Source organism: Pan paniscus, chromosome 7 (assembly GCF_029289425.2).
Source record: "Pan paniscus chromosome 7, NHGRI_mPanPan1-v2.0_pri, whole genome shotgun sequence".
NCBI lineage: Eukaryota > Metazoa > Chordata > Mammalia > Primates > Hominidae > Pan > Pan paniscus.
Window position 1 is genome coordinate 27,265,453 of NC_073256.2, and position 20,983 is coordinate 27,286,435.

The 20,983-nt window shown below is 43.2% G+C and overlaps 1 protein-coding gene across 2 annotated transcripts in view; it reads right to left on the reverse strand.

Annotated features, from left to right (window-relative positions):
* Window positions 1-20,983, reverse strand: part of PINX1 (PIN2 (TERF1) interacting telomerase inhibitor 1) — a 76,464-nt gene that overhangs the window by 44,534 nt on the left and 10,947 nt on the right. The window contains exons 5-6 of one of the 2 annotated variants that reach the window (XM_008969909.4): window positions 17,667-17,759; window positions 11,657-11,733 (exon numbers count right to left, since the gene is read on the reverse strand). In XM_008969909.4, coding sequence (XP_008968157.3) covers window positions 11,657-11,733; window positions 17,667-17,759 — 170 coding nt within the window. The remainder of the gene's footprint in view (window positions 1-11,656; window positions 11,734-17,666; window positions 17,760-20,983) is intronic. The other variant, XM_014343671.4, reaches the window with a different exon arrangement.

Below are 20,983 nucleotides of genomic sequence, written 5' to 3' on the forward strand. Positions count from 1 at the left end.
ATTCTGACAACAGTCCTAATAGATGATGTTACTATTATCCCTGTTTAAAGATACAAAAATTAAAGTACAGAGAGGTTACATAGCGTGTCCAGTAGCGCAGTGCTAGCAACTGATAGAGCCAAGATTTTAACTCACGCAATGTGGACCAGAAGCTGGAGATCTTAACTCGGAAGGAAGCCAGGAAAAGATAATTTCATCTTGGGAAAAACAATCTGATTTTCACCTATTGGTAAACCTAGATAGTCAAAACCAATCAGCCTATCTGACATGAATAAGTAGGAAGCATTTATTTTCTCATATCTAAACTCCTATATTTTTCTATCAACAACACAAAAACACAGCCTAAAAAGCAAGAGCAGCAGAAAAGGAAAAGTTGGAAAAAAAACTGCAGTCACACAAACTGTAGTTAAAAAATGACTAAGTTTCCTTGATATATGAATTTGTTGGAAAACCATTTATCAACAGCCTGTTTCTCTCTAGCAGAGTCCCTCAAGCCGAGAGCCATGTCATTCCCCTTTGACTGATTAATTAGCCAATCAGAGGACATTTTTCATTGTGAGGTATGATGGTTTATTTCAGCTAATGTTTGGTCTCTAATGGCGACACATTAAAGCCAACTCGGCTATTTTAGCCCTGTGGAGTGACCAAAAGGAAAGAACAGAAGATAAATCAAAAGAGCTCCCTTCAGTTCCCCTTCAGTCCTTAACAAAACCCCTAAGGAGCAAGTGGCTGGAGGGAAGATCCTCTACCAATAAAGAGAAAGAACAAATAAAAGAAAGGCACACATGTCTTCAAGCGAAAGAGTAGCCTTTCTGTTTCTGAAGAGCAATAATTTATCTGTTGATTTACAGACCACTGATAGAACAGGCCCCAAAAGTCAATATTTAGCTCTTCTTCCTTTTATCAAAAGCTGTGCTCAATAGAAAATATAGCTCTGTAATGCTTCTTACTCACGGGGCTCATTTTCCCTGCACTCTGAATTAGAAGAGGCTGTGAGTAACCCATCTCAAGCACTATTCACACCAAAGTCACTCCAGCCAGCCAATATCCCACTGCACTGTGGGTTATCTAAGCTTCTTACCTGTTCCTATGCTGTGAGGGCACTGAAAACACAAAGAAGTGAAGTTCAAGAGGAGGACAGATAGGAACATTCACACATCCAGGACAAGAAGCACATCTTCAACATGTCCACTGACAGCACACTCATCAAGGCAGGTCTAAGGAGCTCGTCTTTGCTATGCAATCACACAGTTTATCATCACCATCCTCGTTCATCATTCTAATTTTATGAATCTTGGAAGCTGTGTTAGTCTGTTTTTGTATTGCTATAAAGAAATACGTGAGGCTGGGTAATTTATAAAGTAAAGAGGTTTGATTTTGGCTCACAGTTCTGCAGGTGGCATAGGAGGTGTGCCGATGGCATCTGCTCCTGGTGAGGCCTTGGGAAGCTTCCAACCATGATGGAAGGAGAAGGGAGAGCCAGCCCATCACATGGCGAGATGGCAGGAGGAGGTGCCAGGCTCTTAAACAACCAGATCTCGTGTGAACTCAGAGTGAGAACTCATTCATTACCATGAGGATATCAAGTCATGCATAAGGGATCCGCCCCAACAACACAAACACCTCCCACCAAGCCACATCTCCGACACTGGGGATTACAATTCAACATGGGGTTTGGAGGGGACACACATCCAAACCATATCAGAAGCCTTCAGACAAGACACTACTGTTTCCTTCCTTCCCAACTGATTTAACGATGACTTCCACATTGCTAGTTATATTCCTGGACCCCACTGGCATTTGTGTTGGAGGCCGGGACGAGTCGTGGCTCATGCTGCTTTTGCCTTTTGATGCCTTGTCCAGCCAGAGAACTCCTACCCTTCAGGCCTAGCTCAACTTCCAATTCTTCTGTGTGTCTGTGCCTCCTGACAGACTCAGTGAGCATGAGCAGCTCCCTGCCTGTGTCCCCAAATTGTTTAAGGCCTATTTCAACAGATGAATTCAATTCAGCAAGAACCTTATTGAGAACCCACTCCATGCCAGGCATAATTCTAGATATGAGGAAATATAAAAATTCCTGCCCTCACGGGGATCCCAGTCTCCTAAGGGAAGGCAAGCAGTCAACAAGGGAACTACCGAGCATGTCAGCAGGTGCTCACTACTGTGAAGGAAAACAAGTAACCAAATGTCTGTACTTCCACCCAAAACTGCAGAGAACATGGTATTAGAATGTCATTGCCTTAGTCATTACTTATCTTCAACATCAATTAAACAAAACTGACGCATTAGGATGTCCTCTACCACTGCTGTAATGGCAAAATGGCAGACAAGAGTCACTTCACTAGAGGACTTTGAGAAGGACGTGCTTCTCAGCAATGACCCTGTTCACTCAGTAGGTTTATATTAAATATTGTGACTACGCACACACAGATACAATTTTCTCAGTTCTAAAGGATGTTTCCTATAAGTTATTATTGGCCATTTTAAACTGTGAGAGTGTTGGTGCTGACTGTGACGACAGTGGTCTCAACAGCAGCAGCAGCTAAGTTGCACTGGGCATTTACCATGTGCTGGGCACTTCGCTAAGAGTTCTTCGTGGCTTATTATTTAATCCTCCCTGGATCTTTTATTATCCCCATTTACAAATGAAGAAGCTGGGGCTCAGAGAGGTTAAATAACTTGCCCCAAATCACACAGTCTTCAAACTACTCTCGGGCTCAAATGCAGGCATATGAAACGAGATCTCAAGTGCCTATTCACAACACTATATGGCCCTGAACGAGTTGCCCTTTAGAAGAAACCAGAGTAGAACATTCATTAGATGACCTGATTTCCTCATTCTACTGGCTCAGATGGTTCTACCAGGTATATATATTTGATACCAGGTATCAATGTCTAATCACAGAACCACAGGAAGACAAATCCTGAGACAGCCATTTCATTTATCTACACAATAAACCATCCTGACACTCAGTGGCTTCAAACATATCAGCCATTTCCCTGTTCACCCTATTTCTGTGGGTTAGCAATTCCAGGAAGGGCTGGGCTGGGCAGTCCTGGCTCAGGGTCTCTCACGCGGATATTGTCAAAAGGTGGGGAGAGCTAGCAAAAAGGGGAGCTGGCCAGGCACCTGCTCCCCAGGCAACCTCAGGGTGCCTGCATAACTCACTGATCATGGTCTCTCCACGGGGGCTTGCCTGGGCACTGGGCCTCCTCACAGCTTGGGGCTCGGGGCAGCTGGACCATTTACATGAAAGCTTCAAGAGCAAGTGTTCCAGCCAACCAGGCCTCAGAAGTCACCTGGAACCCTACTGCTAGACTGTCTTGGCTACAAGCAAGTTCCAGGCCCACCTGGGTAGAGGGGAGGGGGCCAGACTCCACCTCCTGGTGTGGAGGTGGTAAGGGCCCACTTAGAAGAGCATGTGGAATGAGAGGTATCACTGAGGCCATCTTTGGAAAACAGAATCTGCTACACAAACAAGTAACTCAAGACTCATTTATAGATAACTGAGTTTACAGATAAAATAGGAACACCCTACCCAAGGTGAAGGTAACTTCACCTTGACACTCAACAGTTCCAGTTACTCTTTAAGTCTTGAATCTGCTAAGACAGATGACTTGCTATTTTACCTGAAGTCTATTTCATCTCTTGTTTGGACACATCAAGAGCCTTTCATATTCATCTACTGAATAAAGCGCATAAGTAGATAAAGCCAAAATTGCTCAAGTATGTAAGAATCAAGAAGAATCCAAGTAATGTCCTCTCCTTTGTGGTCGAGGAAAACGTAAAACTTCAAGTCAAGACTTAAACCTGCCAGCACCGTTTCAAATGTGATCATTTCATGTGTTCTCTTTACTCCAGAATGAGAGAAGGTCAGAGCTGGAAGGGCTTGAATGCATTTAGCTGGGACTCTTGCCTGGTACCAGAACCTGCACAGGGCACTCCCCAGGAGACGTGCACTGTGGCCAGCAGCTCTGCCAGCCCATGCAGGCTGCTTCCTTTTCCTGAGTTGTTACCTTTCAATGAATTTCATCGGTCAGTACTAGTTCTTCCTTTGTCCAAACTGTCACCCTGATAACCACACCCATTTCTTCCATCTGTTTCTGTGCATGACATGCTTTCCAGACGCCACTGTCCCAGAAGGCAAATCCCTGAACGTACTCCTTGAAAACATGACACCCATGACACCCAGGCCCGCACAGAGCCGTTCAAGCACAGTCACCTGTGAGGAACACAAGCTACAAGTCTGTTGCTTTCACCAAGTGGGCACAGCCTCCCTGACACCGCCCAGCCTCCCTGACACCGCCCAGCCTGCGCTCAGGACAGGTGCGACCAGACACAATTTGGCTTAGGTTAAACTTGTGGTCAGGATACATGTCCTACCTTCTAACTAATTTTCATCAAGCTGCTAGCAAATTAGATCTTTCTAGAAGTAAATGACTGTACGTATCTTCCTAAGCTTTCACCTTAAAGCAGTGAAAATGTTTTGGCCAACTGTCCCAGCTCACAGAGATCATTTTGAATCAGGATTCTGTTATCAATGGTCAAAATGATGACAAGAATTACTGAAGTCATCACTGTTGGGAAAAAATGAATTTTGGAACTCAAGTGTATTAATTGGCTTGTTTGTGGGCTTATAGTTCTCCCTAACTACAAGGTTCTTAATTAGAAGATTACTTTGGTGTCCAGATGTGGAGTGGGGGGAGGGTGGAGCGATGGGTGCAGGAAGGGGGGTCCACCTCCTATAAACCCCTCTTGAAACTCACCTAACCATAAATGTTGGGTATCAGTGTGAAAATTCAGAAAAGGAGAAACACCCTTGAATTAAAAGGCACTTGAAAAATTAAGGCAATAAAGAGACTCTTCTCATTGATCTTCCCCATGAGGAACTTAAGGCATTGAATCCAACCAGAAAAATGAATGGTCCAAAATACCTCATGAATTCCACCAAGCAAAGCAGAAGCGTCTGCTTGGAATTCATTTTCAGACTGGATAATCAGCAAGCAATGGGGAAAAAAAGGAGACTGACAGAGATGAGAAAGGAACACAAACTGCAAAGAAGTCATGCTTTGCCTCAAAAAGCAAAAGCCAGCAGAAGAATAGAAAGGAAAACGATTATTGATCTGGTATCCTGGGAGAGTGAAACTCTCATGACGGTTCTAATTCAGTCAGGTTAGAGAGGTGAAGAAACGGAGAATTATTTTGCCAGGAGCCCATGCCAGAAGCATGCTAAACAGAGAAACGAAGTGAGAATGCTGGTAACACATTCTCCATCCTCACTCCGGTTTCGGAGTATTTTCTCTAGTGATAAGGCTCAATCCGGAAACAAGCTGGAGAGAGGAAGGAAACTGGGAAGGTGGGGGAGGGAAAAAAATGAGAGAGGAAAAAAAAAAGAGTAGCAGGAAGTTCAACCAGATAGGAACTGATGGAATTTGTTTTTCAGTGTCTCCAACTTCAAATTGCAAACCAAGTGAGAGAAGACACACGCTTATGTACACAGGCCCCGGCAGGCACCGGCCAGCACAAGTACCAGCTGCAGGTCTCAAGGGGCCCTGGGAATCTCAATTCATTATCTTCGATCATTTCTTTGTCTCCACAGAAAGTGCATACATCTCCAATTTAGGTGCACTCCAAACCAGTTATTATCTTCCAAATCAATATACAACAAAGATGGTGGGAAAAGGAAGAACTTGGAAATTAGAAATGTGCAACCAGCCGTCCCCACACAGAACACTTTATGAGAAGTTTTCAGAGCAACTGGCAGTTCGTGATGGTCTTTCACCGTTGAAACCAGTACTTCTGAATAGCCGGATTCAGCAGGGAAACAGCGCCTCCTGACAGCTGCTGTGTCTGGAGGAAACACGAAGCACCAACAAAGTCAGAGGAGAGTCCTTCAAGCAGTAGGAATGCTTTATCTTCTGAGCAATGAAAAACAGCCAGAGCTGTGAAAAACTATTCTAGAGAGAAATGCAAGGTCTGAAAGCCAGTTTCTGGCAAATTGGATTGATTTTTAAAAACATAAAATGGTGTGAGCAAACATTTATTCAATAATCCTTTCTCAAGAATCCACAAGTAGATTGTGCATGGCATAGAATGTAGATTATGAGTACTTCCTACTCTCAGAGAAGAAATACTTATTTATTAGAACGTTTCAAAAGGAAAAGACATTTCAAATATCAACAATGATGCTATATAAACCATGATTTTTATGGCAACAAAGTCCATTTTTTAAAAAGAGAAGAATGATGAGGCTTCAACTGACTGAATCTCTACCACGTGCCAAGCACTGGAGCCAGTCACATGCTGGGGACCCAGGAATGAGAACACAAATCCTCTCTAAGGTGTTCGCTGGCCAGTGTATGCCACAAATGAAAAAGTCCACATGTAAAACACAGTGAAGCAATTTCTTCTTTTTCTTTTTTGTTTTTTTGAGACAGGGTCTCACTCTGTGACCCAGGCTGGAGTGCGGTGGCGTGATGATAGCTCACTGCAGCCTCAATCTCCTAGACTCAAGCAATCCTCCCATCTCCAGCCTCCTGAGTAGCTGAGACTACAGGTGGATGCCACTGAGCCTGGCTAATTTTTTAAATTTTTGGTAGAGACGATGTCTCACTATGTTGCCCAGGCTGGTTTCAAACTCGAGCTCAGGCAATCCTCCTGCCTCGGCCTCCCAAAATGTTGGGATTATAGGCACGAGCCACTGTGCCCAGCTAGCAATTTCTTTATTAGACGCAAAAAGGTCAGAGAGAGGACAGAAAGCATGATTTAAGTTTCATAAACATGTCCTAGAAATCTTGCATTTAGCTTGGATTGTTGTTTCGCTTTGATATAATTTTCTTTTAATTTCTATACATTATATTCAAAATAATTAAGAGAGCACATTCTTCACTCGGCATAGTTTGTTCCACTACACAACACAAAGTTCATTCCTACTATGCTCACAAAGAAAATTTACATTTTAAGTAATTTTTTTTTTTTGAATGAAGACTTTTAAATGCATAGTCTTAGATTTTAAAGCTTTTTTGGACCAAGGACACCTGCCAAAATCCAATGAAAGCTCTGCACGTGGGCCCACACACGTTTTGCATGCAATTTAAAGGAGGTCACAAACTCACTACAGTGAGTGTACCCTGAGATACTGCCAACACCATGAGCTCTCCAACACCAGCAGGCTACAGATGACAAAACTTGTCACGATACCACTTTGTACTTACATATCACTTCACAGTTTAACATACTCCTGAAGTTATTAAGTAGATGATTTAACCAATTGGAGTGAACTTTAAAGACATCAAATGATTTGATCTCTACAAGGAGTTCTCTAAAGACTCATAAAATAGAAAATAACACTGAGCATGGCTAAGTGCAGGAAGTAGATCATGGAAACGACAACCGGCCTTTAGCACTGGGTAGTGACCCCTGCAGATCTGAGCAGCCTCAGCATCAAACGGAGAGACCATGTGGTCTGTACACACGATATTCCACTCCTAATCAGACAATTCTGTCGGCAGCTGTGATTGCCAGGGTCACGGGCGGTGTTGGAGGGGTATGCAACTATGATTGGGGTTAGCACGAGGGAGGCCTTGGTGGTAATGAAATAGTTCAGGATCTTCACTGAGATAATAATGGTTACACAATCCACAAATGTGATAAAGGGGCATAGAGCTGTATGAGCAGATGGTACCAATGCCAATTTCCTGGTTTCATCATGCTGTACTGTAGTTACGTAAGATGTAACCACTGGGGAAAACCAGATGAAGGGTACACAGAACCCCTGTACTATCTTTGCAACATCCTGTTCATCTATAAAAAGTTAAAGAAAAAACCCTCATGACTATTAATCAAGGGCTGCAGATGTTTCTTAGATATAAATATATTCAGATCATCCAGTTCAATAGAGAGACGAAAAAATACACAAGCAACACAACATCTATGCTCCAGATGCTCAAGCTCTTTCTTAATTCAGCCTCCAGCCAATAAGGAAGTCAAGTCGTTCTTTAGGCTGGCCTGGACACCTGGTCACATGCTTGTCAACCCCTAACAGCTCACCTCTGACTAGAGGTAAGGTAAAGAAGTTTTGAAATTTAAACCATTATTTTCCACAAAATAGCAACAGCCAATCATTTTCCCACAAAGTTACGATACAGCATTAACCACTGGTGTCTCCGGTGAAGCTCAACAGAAGCTGCTAAGGCCTAACTAACCCCCTTAGATGTAGATTTTTTGTTAAATGAGAAAGAGTTCATTAACTTCGGCAGGACTGCTGTATAGGAGAAAGGCTGATTTTGGAATTGGAGGGACACAGATTTAAAGCCCACGTGTGCCATTTTGGAGCGTTCTAATAATTCTCTCTGTGCCTCAGTTTCCTCACTGCTACAGAGGAGATACTGATGTTTACATGACGGGATTGCTGTGAGGATGAAATGAGAAAAATCCAGCACAGGGTTTGGCATACAGGTGCTTAATAAAATTGGAATTCTACGATGGCAGTCAGGAGCTGTAGAAATTAAAATCAGTAGGCTTCCCTTATTGCAAGGGTGATGCTGTTACCCAAGCCAAGAACGTAGTTAACGCCAAGGTTCTGGAACTCTGGATGCTGAAGACAGATCAGCATCAGCACCTAACGAGAGCACCCACAGAGCTACTGCTACCTTAATGGCCCGACTACCACGGTTTCCAGGACTCTGGAGGTAGGTGACCTCCAGCAACACCTTGGCCTCTGCAATGCCAAATATAAATCCAGACCGACGGGGCTATGAGAGTCAAGCGAAGCAACAACATGCAACATACCCGCCAACTGAGGATGGGAGCCGAAAGAGGTTGTATTTTCAAACAAATCTGATCAAAGTCCTCCTGCCTTTGACTATAAGGGCTGTTGTAACTAACAAGGTAAGGTTTCTTAGCAATAGTCTACTCAAGGAAGGTACCGGTATACCTCAATAAAAGCAAACTTAACATATGAAAATCCACATGGATGTCAAAGATAAATGTAGAGGTCATTTTGCTTTATAGAAAGATACTCTGTCTGTCTTAAATGTGATTACATTTAAATAGATTCTGTTTTCTGCACACATGCGGGCATGTCAAATGGAAAATACTGCCTAGACGCGACCTCCTCAGTGTGGCACACAGGCCAGCAGCAGCGTCACCTGGGGGCTCCTCGGATGGGGATGTACACGCTCTCAGCCCCCGCCCAGGCTTCCTGAGTTGGAATCTGCAGTTTGACAAGGAAGACCTGTACACACGGCAGGACTTGAGGAGCTCTGTCCTCAGGGTTACTCACGACCCGGAAGCCAGAAGCTCTCAGTACAGCTGCATGGCAGGCTATCCCCGTGTTCTCAACCCTCGCTCCTTACTGAACGTCAGAATAACTGCTGCAACAGTTGGGGAGGAATTAAAAAAAATTTTTTTTAATTTTTCTCCTTTTGTAATATAGATACCTGGACCCTGACCCAAGATTTAATTTAATCGGTCTTGGGCAGAACCCTGGCATTAGCATTTGTTTAAAGCTCATTAGGCAATGCCAGGACGACCTTGTTGAGAACTATGGCTACAGACGGAGAGCAGGGCCTGGTAGAAGACCACCTCACCAAAAGGTAGGACCTAAATTTATCACTGGAAGAAAACACTGAACTGGAAGAGAGAGAGAGATGTCACTAATGGAAATCTCACACAAAACACGATGTTGCATCAAGGTTGATCATCTCTACACACACTGGACCAAAAGAGATTTTCCTGGGGCTAGCATTAGGGAACTGCTTTTGAAGCTCCTCAAACACAGGTGGGTGTCTCACTTTAATATGACTTAGCTACCAAAGAGTCAAGTAACACCACACAGTGTTGAAAACCTCAAGGCACCCAACACCAATAAATTCTCAAACAGAAATCTGCCAGAGGATCAGAAACCTCTGATGTCTTACAACTAAGAGCTTTCTGCACCAAACACATAAATTCTCTTAAAGTTCTACAAAAGCTCACAAGTAATATTTCCCTCCCTGATCTGTTCAACTGTACATTTTCACAGAGGGTGTCCGGGAAGGCAAAGGCTGGGGGTGGTGGGTGAGCGGCAGGCAGAAGAGAGGATCAACGTGCAGGGATGTGGAAACGCCAGTATAGAAGGCACGTGAGCCCCATGCGGCTGGGGAGATGGGGGTGATCTCAAGGAATGGGAGGGACGTGGAGTTGATACAAAGGCTCAGGGTGTGATCGTGGGGTGGGGGCAGCTGTTGGGCAGAGCAAAGGAGATGGAGTGCAAGAGGCGCGGGACTGGAATTCTAGTTCTTCCTGAGGACACGGAGACGACTGAGAGAGTCAAGGAAGAGGGGTTGGAGAGGAGGCTGGGATAAGCCAGAGGCCATGTCCTTGGTGAACAAGGAAGAGTGGCGTAGTCCAGGTCTCACGGTGAGCACTGAGGGCAGAGGTACAACCAGAAGCCAGCCTGTCTGACCATGGCTGTTTCCAGCAGCCCCTTGTGAAGGAGCAGCCGGCACGGCCTGATGTCAGAGCGGCTCCTCCCTAGTGACCACTGCCTATCCCGTGACTCAGCATAGTCCGCGCAGGCACCAAAGCCAGGTATCCTTTCCCAGCCTGCTGCTTCCATCTGCTGAGGGTGCAGGGGCACACAGGGGCTAAAAGACCCAGGAATTCAGTCCCAATCTGCACAGGGAATCACCAAATGAGACTTCTAACCACTGGTAATTCTGGACTCTCTAAAAATTATTACTATTAAGAAACAAATTACCACCCTAGAAATAAAGATTTCTGTCAGTCTGGAAAAATGCCAGGAATCAATAAACCAAGTCGTCTTTTTTGTTCTATGGTCACCAAGGGCCCTGGCTACAAACCAATAAAAGATCATCAGTACAACATACCAGATTAGCTGAGTAATAGTGGTCACAACCATATATTCCAGATTTTCTCAGACAATGCCAGTTCTAAATATTTTTAGCCTGTTATCTTTAAAAATCCATAATCCTAATATATCTCAAACTATATCCAGGGCTGTCTCTTACACTTCAAAACGGCACAAAAAATTCTTTGCAATATTATACAGCCCAATTTAATAATTAGAATAAATTATGGATTTCATTCCATTGAGGGTGTAGTTTAGTCACCCCATTCTTTTCTTCTAGTTGTAAGGCAAATAATATTGTATAATAGAGGAAATACCCATCAAACCCCCTTACAGATGGTGCTGATCTAGCGCTGTCTCAAATGCTGTTAGAATGGGACAGGCTGGTTCTAGAGAATGAAGGTGACATGCTTCCTCCCACCTCCATTCCAAATGGAGTAACGCAGTTTGAGCAGAACAGACAAAATCCCTCCCCTTCTCGGCCATGGAAGAGATATTTTCCCCTCTGATTGTATCGGCAATGGGTATTCTTCCCCAAGTTTAATCTAGTCCTCACACCAAAACAAAAAGAACAAAAGACAAACACCAGAAAACACTTATTCTTTTTTTTAAAGATTCCTTATAAAACATTATGTACCCACTAATATTATTAAAAGGATCATATCTAGGCTGTGCATGAAGCCTCCAAAGTGTTTTGGAAACTTTGTCAGAAAAGTACTAGTCATAGATAGAAACAGTCCTATACACAGGTGAAAATCAGACAGTATTAAAGCGGAACACGGAAACTGTATGTGGCTTTATACCTCGGGAGTCTTCTTACTCTGTCTTTTCCCAAAAATGCAGTCAAGATCTGTTTTGCTCCGAGATGACAGATCCTTCCCTAGAAAAACAATGTGATGCTTTTCAGTAAGACCGTTCTTCCTAAAAGAAGGAGCGCAGACATGAACTATGCAGCACCTCAAAGGAAAATGGCTTTTGGGAAAGAAAGAAACAATTTTGTAACTACTGACTTTCTACCCACTTTTTCATTACAACTCTTTCATTAGTAAACAAAATTAATTAAATTTTAAAACCAAGTAAATGTTTTAGAACCAGAACTCTTGACATTCTCTTAATTGTAGAAACAACCTAGAGCATACTGACTGCAAGGAAAGCTAAATTCTACAGCTCACCCTACTCCCGCTATGCCCTCAAGGTGCAATTCCTGGGTCTCTGGGTTCCTCATTTAAAAATAGATCTCATTTGCTTCAGAGACATGAGCTACCTACTTAGAAGATTACGAAATACACATGAAAAAATATTACTAGATACACAGCTCCAGACTCCACATATGCACATGAATGAGAACGTATCATATTTGACACACAGGACCTTAATAATTAACTCAACAAATAAAAATTTTAAAAGAATATATGTAAATCAAAAATATTGTATAAGGGTGACAGGGTTTCAGATTTTCCTTCTTAAAATGTTCTTTACTGCTCTAGCTATATTGTCTCTAAATAAAAAGCTACATAGGGAGAGTAGGAAATTAAATGGCTCTATGGTTCTTATTTAAAACACTAAACTCTTTCATTTCAAACCCACAAATCAACTAATTTAAAATTCACTTCTTTGGAATTTCCACTTCTACCCAATAATCCTCTGTGAGAAGTCGGCCAAATCTAGTCCCATTTGTCAACGGCATGGTAAATGCATTTTAAAATGTAACTACTCCATGTAAAGGCTTGAGGCTCTGGGCGAGGGAGGTTCTGGGTCAGACACAGAAATGTGAGTCTCACGCTGGAAGCCGAGTTCCACCGTCACAGACTCACTTGTCTTCTTGGTTTCCTGTAGCACACTGACTTGGCAAAGTAATGTCATGACCCAGAAGGTTCTAGTTCACTGACTATCACTGGGGCACTTAAATATGATATTGCTCAGTGACTCCGTGAAATTAAAAAAACAAAACACCCTTCAATTTAATGCAAAACCAGGTGCCAAAACCAGTTTCCTAGGCAGCAGTACCAGATGAAGTGGCCCAGGCGGTATGACCTGTTCCTGCCAGGAGGGCAGGCTCCTCTGGGCTCTGCCTGCTGCTCTCCTTCCTACCTGAGCTTGACACTAAGCCCTCCTGCTTCTCATTTATGATTAAATAGGACCCACACAAAAAGACCCAAAAGAAAACCTACTTAAGAACAGACGATGCACATCACAGATAGGGCAGAAAATGAACCGGGAAAGTGGGGAAGAAAACTGGTTGTAGCGGGAAGAGGTGGACAAACTCATCGGAGGTGTAGAGATGTCCTCACAGCTTTGCTGCCAGCACAACCCATTTTCCAACGCAAAGCACAATTTGTACTTCAGAAAAGGCAGCTGTACTTAATTCAAAATGTGTACTGGCCATCTATCCCTAACCTATCCTCTGGAATAGAAACACTCTAGAAAATGCAAATTCAGGTCTCTTTTACAGTAATTCGACTAAAAGGAATGCTGGAGGGATGAAGGAAGAGAGGGTACATGTGAGATCACAGTTTTAAAACACGATGTCAAAATGTGAACACACAGATTCAAAACAGATCTGAAAGTCAAAGGGAAAACTGTCAAGCTGGTAGAGACAGTAAGCTATACCAATGAAGGTGCAACTGTGTCTAAAGTTTTGATGATGGATTCTGGTATCAGAAATTTTTAGTCTTTAGCAAAGTTCACTTAAGTAAATGTAGAAACCAGGATTGTTACAGGCCTTGCTCTGGATTTGATGTGGAAAACAAGAACACAGAGAAGAAAGAAGAGTCAGAGACCAGTGGAAAGGAACATAAAAGGTGGACAAAAAGGTGAAGATGGAAGTGACCTTGAGATAGTTACTAATTAACGGTCCTGATGGAAAGCTTATAAACACCAGGAAATTATGGCCACTTTTGAATAAATACCACAAATTTAAAAAGCATTTAAAAAGCTTATTTGTTTCAGTTCTGAATTATGGTCAAATCATACAAAATACTGTTGATAAACTTAGAGAAAACAACAATGAAGAAAACTGAATAGGAAACAGATCTATCTGGATTTGGTTCATCTATTAGTCTTCAATGCGTAACATTTCCAGAACCAGTAAGAAAGGCCTCCAAGAGTCAAACTGAAAGTTCCTGCAAGGATGAGCAGGTGCTTTCAAGGAAGAACACTCTATTTAGGATTGCTTTAGCTGTCTGTCTAATAATCATGATTATCAGTTTCCCAGTCTATCAGAGTAGCTACTGGGAAGGGAGGAACATTACTGCTATAGTCAGACACATTTACAATACCAAGAAATCCACATGGGAGGCAATTAAAACTTTCACAGACACGAGAACTTAGGAATCAAGATGGTTTGGAAACAGTTTAGCAATAACCCAACAAGCTGTATTAGAACTGAGGCTCAAAAAACCAACTCTATGGAAAAGCAGAGTTGAGCTGCCGAGAGTAAAGAAGCGAAGGGCAAGGAATGTGTTTGCTAAAATAAAAAAACACTTAAGGTTTATGTAGGTAGCTTCAATAGTTTAGAAAATTCATTTGCATTATTCAATCAAGAAGGACAAATAAAATGACATACTTTTATTTTTATTTTTTTAAATGGCAAACACACAGAACTGGCAGTCAACCCAGGGCAGAAGATAAGAGTAACTCCACTAAAAGACACCATAAACCAGGAAAGTGGAAAGAGTCAGTGTGAGTGACACAGGTCAGACCCTAATAACCAATAATAAGAGTCAGAATTTTCAAAAAGCCTACCAGGTGCTACCTGATATTTATTTAAATGTCAAAAGAATCAGAAGAGGAGATTGAATGCTCCTCACTACCAGTGTGCGACTGAGGGGCGGGGCTGACTGCACTGTGAATACCAATTCTGTATTTCCCGACCAGGAAGCCGAGCACCTGCACATGCGTTAGGCATGTAGTTTCCTTGTTTCAGTAGCACATAAAATAGCCCAAACTCTCAAAGGATTAAGAAGTCTGCAAGATTCCCAGGATAAAGCTGCACAATTACAGTTTATGCAACTTTCATCCAACAACTGCATAACTGAGGGGAGGAAGCACTGCTCTCCTGCTCTCCTGCTCTCCTGCCAACGTCTCACCATCCAGTCAGAAAACCTCAGAAATGGCTTTGTATCGATTGACATTTTCCCCTCTGCAGATATAGCCTCTATCTGCAGAGACATTTTGCATTAAAAAAAAATACAAAAAACCACAAACCAAGCCGGAGTTGAGCCTTTAAATAAGTATGATAAAACTGACTTTTAAAATTATACAATAAATTAGCTCAAGTTAGAATTATAAACTCAGGACCAGGGAAAGGAATAATTATATATCAGAACTAAAACGATATAACCAACCAGGTGCAGTGGCTCACACCTGTAGTCCCAGCACGTTGGGAGGCTAAGGCAGGAGGATCACTTGAGCCCAGAAGGTCAAGTCTGCAGTGAGCTGAGATTGTTCCTCTGTGCTCCAGCCTGGGCAACAGAGTGAGATCCTGTCTCAAAATAAAAATAAAAATAATGATACAGCTGATATTTAGCCAGTAGCAAATTTTACAACACTATTTGCTACTGTAATCTTAGTAGAGTAAAATTTTTATCTTCACTCTTACCAAGCTATGTACAATTGCATCTTCCTGTTTGATTTCCTGGACCATACATGAGTTACAATATGAATCATCCTCATCAACTACGTGAATGAGTTACAGTCATTATCAGCATACCCACTGGTGAAAATCTTTATTATCTACAATGCTGAAAAAGCAAAACTTCCATGAAATGGGTCATTTCTAATAAATCATAAAACAGAACCTACCTTAGAACTTAATAGTCACTTACAAATGTATCCACATTTTACAAAAGAGGAAACTGAGTCTGAAGGGAAATGGGTAGGTGACTTGTCTGAGCGAGTAATGGCCAGAGTGAGATTTTCTGTGATCTAAGATAGTCCACCCTAGAGGAAACTTTAAAATAAGTTTGCACCGTGATTGGAAAGCTAGCTGATAATCCATTCTTTTCTTCACTCCCTGGACTTTTGCTTCCTTCTCCCTTTCCTACGTAGGCCCAGTCTGCATGTCCTTCCCGTCTCCACTCCAGCTCTTCTCTGCAATCTGACAATAGATCCGAGACTCTTTCTATTCTGCATACTGACTCCCTCTTCTCCCCAGGCAAGGCTAATAGATACAGAATCCTCGCTGGAAGACAGAAAATGAAGGCACGAGGCACTCAGCAGTCTCACAGGGTCACCCAGCAAAGGAGTGGCTTAACTAGAAATAGAAAGCAGATGCTCCCGGCATCCATTAGATTAAAGCAGATTACAGAGGCTTATCCCAGCCTCAGCAAATGCTTCAGATGAAATCATGCATGCAGTCTGGCACCAAAGGAAAATTAGAAGATTCTACCTGTAAAAGTGAAAGCGTAAAAGGCTGCCACATCATCCGAAAGTTACAGGTCACTGAGTTTTATTAATTTGCTCTGCAACAGCACCTTCTGTGATCTCTAGTTTTTCTCTACAGTCTAATGAAAAAAGAAATGCTATTTCAGGGACTGGGTATGAAGTGAGCATGTACCCTCTCTTCAAAAGGACTGAGGGCCAAGGAAGCCTGTATTCTGTTCCGTAGCAGGCTGGGGTGGAGAAGAACCCCAGTCAGAAGGGATACGGGCGACAGCCAAGAAAGTTCCACGTGAGAGAAAGAACGGAGGAAGCGGAAGAGCCACGGCTGCTGGAGAGGGAAGGGAGGCCCAGCCTCTCCCTGCACACAATCCCCAATCCACTCAGCTCTGCCACGGCCTCTCACCTCAACCAAACCCAGCCCTCACTTTTGGGCTCCTGGCCCTAAATGAAAAGCATCATCAATACTTCAGAGTAGTGGGGATTCCAGCTCCCACTGCTATCCAGGCTGGCTGTACAAGTTAAGAGCTTCCCAGCAATGCCCTGATACGCATGACATTCCCAGAAGACCAAAGCAGAGATGTGCTGTTCCTGGCATATCAAGGTAGAAACACATCCAACCTCCCAGGAAAGAACCATCAACAGAGACTAGATATCACAGCATCAGCAGCATCATCACGCTTCTTATGTAAACTATGTAATAAGTAGGTTTCTAATTCATGATACTGTTCTACAGACAAACTAGGAAGTTGGTTCTAGTAGCTTAAATTCTTCTTTCCGATGCAAGATCGCCACCTAGTGGCTGAAGACGACAACCGCATGCACAAATGATATCACATACCGGGAAGGGGCTGGGGAGGTGGTGATGAAGGAATAGGAATTCTCACCCAGGTCTCAAACGGCTTTTTACCTGACTTGGCAATGACTATGGAATGCCTACGCTGTGAAATGGAGAAATTACGTGGAATAAAGGGTCAACCAGGGAGTGTGCTTTATCACACTGGAGGTATCAATATAGAGCATAATTCTCTAACCTGGCGTATTAAGAGCTATTTAACACCAACCTTCAGCTGTGAAAAAACACCATGCAGCTAAAAATGTTGGAAAAGAAATTAAAATTATTTTCTGACCTAGCTACATAAAGTCCCGTTTTCCTCTAAATATAAGCTGATTCCATTTTTTAGCTCCACCACAGGACTTGTTCACAGTCTAAAACCTAATCTGGGTCCCATCTCAGATCTCCTAGATCTGAATTCTAACAAGATCCTCAGGCATACCACAGTCAATGCCAAGACTCCAGCACTGTTTCACAGCAATGCAGTCGGAGCTGTCCATAAAGCATGAAGTCGCTATTGGCCCAGAGCTAAAATGCTTCAAGCAACTCAGGACAAACACATAGATTTCAATAACAAGTAAAGAAATGCTTAATCTTACCTTTTGTGAATTTCATATAGTGAACACGGTTTTTGGAGATTTTGGACTTTTCCTCAAGGCTAAAAGATTTCTTTTCCTTCTTGTCTGAGGAATCTTTAAAAAAGATGAAAAAAATACATTAAAGTCTTTGTAATCCAATCTCATTTATTCTCCTAACAGTGGATAGTCTTGAAAGAAAATTTTAGGAGCCCTATCATTAATGGTTGAACTCTTTCATTCATTTGCTCTGCAACAGCACCCTTCTGCTGGATCTCTGTTTTCTTTCTACGGGTCAAATGATTAGAAATATTTCCTTAATTTGCATACTATGGATCAGGCCAGGCTGCCCTCCAGAAATTTAGAAAATCCTTGAGGAAGAAATGAAAACTTGTGTTCACACAAAAACCTAGACACAAATGTTCACATTAGCCTTATTCATCATAGCAAAATACCAAAAATCATCCCCAAGTCCTTCAACGTGTGAATGCATGAACAGCTGAGCAACCCCTGGGCCATCCTTACAGTGGAATACCACTCCACAGTGAAGAGCGGCAGCCGCTGCCACCACAATGGCCAAAACAAACTCCAGGGCATTGTGCTTAGTGAGAGGTCCATCTACAAACATAACATATGACTCCATCTACAGAACATTCTCGACATGACAAAACTACAGAGAGAGAGGACAGATGAATGGTTTCCAGGGGACAAGGATGAAGGTACAGTGGGTACAAACACAAAGATGAGGCATGACGTTGCTGTGCCGTGGTGGCCAATCCTGTATCTTCACCATTGTGGTTGCTGCATGAATCTGCACTTGTGATAAAATTGCACAGAACCATCCGCCCATGTACAAATGAATGGAGACCAAAAAACAATGAAGAAAACTGGCTAAGGTTTTTGGTGCAGTTAACAGTAACACCAAATGTCAACTTCCCGGGTGCGAAAAGCCACAGCAATGTAATGTCTCTCCACCCTGGGAGAGCAAGGGGAAAGACGTTCAGGACTCTCTGAATTATTTTGCGAATTCCTACAAGCCTGTAATTATTTCAAAATAAAAAGTTCCTTTAAAAAGTAAATAAAGGTAAGACCGGTTAAATGATCACCTAAATACAGATCAGAGATGACGATTAGGTGACGCATGGAGGAGCAGCAATGGCTCCAAGCCACTTTTCAGGGTTTCGGGAAGGACAACTGGAAGGGCAAAAGGAGCAGGAACACACCATTGAGGAAGACATCCGAGTGGTAACGCCTTTGACAGAAGGGAAAATGTGAGCCAGAAAGTAGGTCCTTGCCTGAAATATCAGAGCAGGTTGATCTGGGGTTAGAGTCAATTATAAATTAGCTAGCCCCCTGCATTCTCTCACCTGTATCTGCTTGTCAAGTTCAGACAGAAGAGTGCCACAGAAACGATCATAGGCAGAAGAGAAACTAAATTTTCCTAGTTTTAAGAACATTCAGATATGAGGTTAGAGAAACTGGAAAAAAACCGGCCGGGCGCAGTGGCTCTTGCCTGTAATCCCAGCACTTTGGGAGGCCGTGGCAGGCAGATCATGAGGTCAGGAGATCGAGACCATCCTGGCTAACATGGTGAAACCCCGTCTCTACTAAAAATACAAAAAAAAATTAGCAGGGGGTGGTGGCGGGTGCCTGTAGTCCCAGCTACTCAGGAGGCTGAGGCAGGAGAATGGCGTGAACCTGGGAGGCGGAGCTTGCAGCGAGCCGAAATCACGCCACTGCACTACAGCCTGGGTGACACAGCAAGACTCCATCTCAAAAAAAAAAAAAAAAAATCCAACAAACCAACCTTCTTCAGAGGATATAAGAGAAATTGCAAAAAAAGAAACTCTCACCCTGACAGTGGAGCGAAACAAGCACGTGTCCATTCAACAACATGTGACTGCACTGCAGCCCCTCCCAGGAGTCACTTATTTCAAAGGTATAGTTCCCTATGGGAACTATACAGCAGGCTCGGAAGAACGTGAAGGCAGATGTTCCGCACTTGAGGCAAAGCCCAGCACGGCTTCATTATTTCCACAAGCTGAAACATTCTCTTCTGCAGCCACTTCCCAGGGACACCTTGGATTTTTTGCAAAGACATCCTACTAGTAAATTCTTCTCTTTTGCACTTCATATGGCACATAACATTTTCAATGCTGATGTTCCAATCACAAATCACAGAGGAAGTCATCAGCTTAAAGCGGCTCCTATCGACTGCAAGTGTGTGAGGGACGAGGCGCTGGACTGGAGGCCTTCCATGAATTCTTGGATTTCCTTCCCACAGCCACTCCATAAGAGAGCTGCTGTGATGCCTGAACTCACTACAGAGGACGACACTGATAAGGCACACCCACGAAGCCGCCGCGATGGGACCGAAGCCCAGGCAGACATGACTGAGAGGCCACATCCTGAAGCACCACACCGTGCCCTCACAGAGCAGCTCTCTCAGCCTTGAGAGGGCAGAAGAATCACCTGGTGAGCGTCTCTACCTTCTCAGCATGCAAGTATCAAGAAGGATGCGTGAGCACCACCAGGCCTTGAGGAATCACTTTCTATCTATTTGTTCACGTGCACTCATGCCTGAAACTGCTCGGAGTCTGAGTTATGCACCAATCTGGCCGTCCTTTCCTGGGTGTCCCCTCCCACTTTACAAAGGAAAGGCACAACTTTCCTCTTACTGGGATCAATGAGGGACAAGGGAAAATACTGTTGTCAAAGCAGCAATCAAAGCAGCTGGCCCAGCCCTCACACCCCTACGCTAACCCAGCTCATCAGGAGGTGCACTGCCAAAGAGATGTGTTTAATAAGCATTCATTAAAATGTATAACAGATCTGCTAATTTTATTAACTGTGATCTACTAATCATGAGGGTAGGTGCAGTGGCTAAAGCCTGTAACCCCAGCACCTTGAGAGGCTGAGGTGGGTGGATCACAAGGTCAGGAGTTGGAGACCAGCCTGACCAACATGGTGAAACCCCGTCTCTATTAAAAATACAAAAATTAGCCAGGCGTGGTGGTGTGCACCTGTAATCCCAGCTACTCAGGAGGCTGAGGCAGGAGAATTGCTTGAACCCGGGAGGCGGAGGTGGCAGTAAGCCAAGATTGTGCCACTGCACTCCAGCCTGGGCCACAGAGCGAGACTCCATCTCAAAAAAAACAAACAAACAAACAAAAAACAAAAAAAAGAGAGAGAAAATAAAACCCTAGATTCTTTATGAAATCCTTCAGAGTAAAGTAAATTTTCTGGCCTTAATCGTGGTTTATGGCTCTAGATTTGCCAGCCACACTATCAGGAGGCTTACAGTGCTGAGTATCTCTGCTTGCTTTTCTTAGATGTTATAA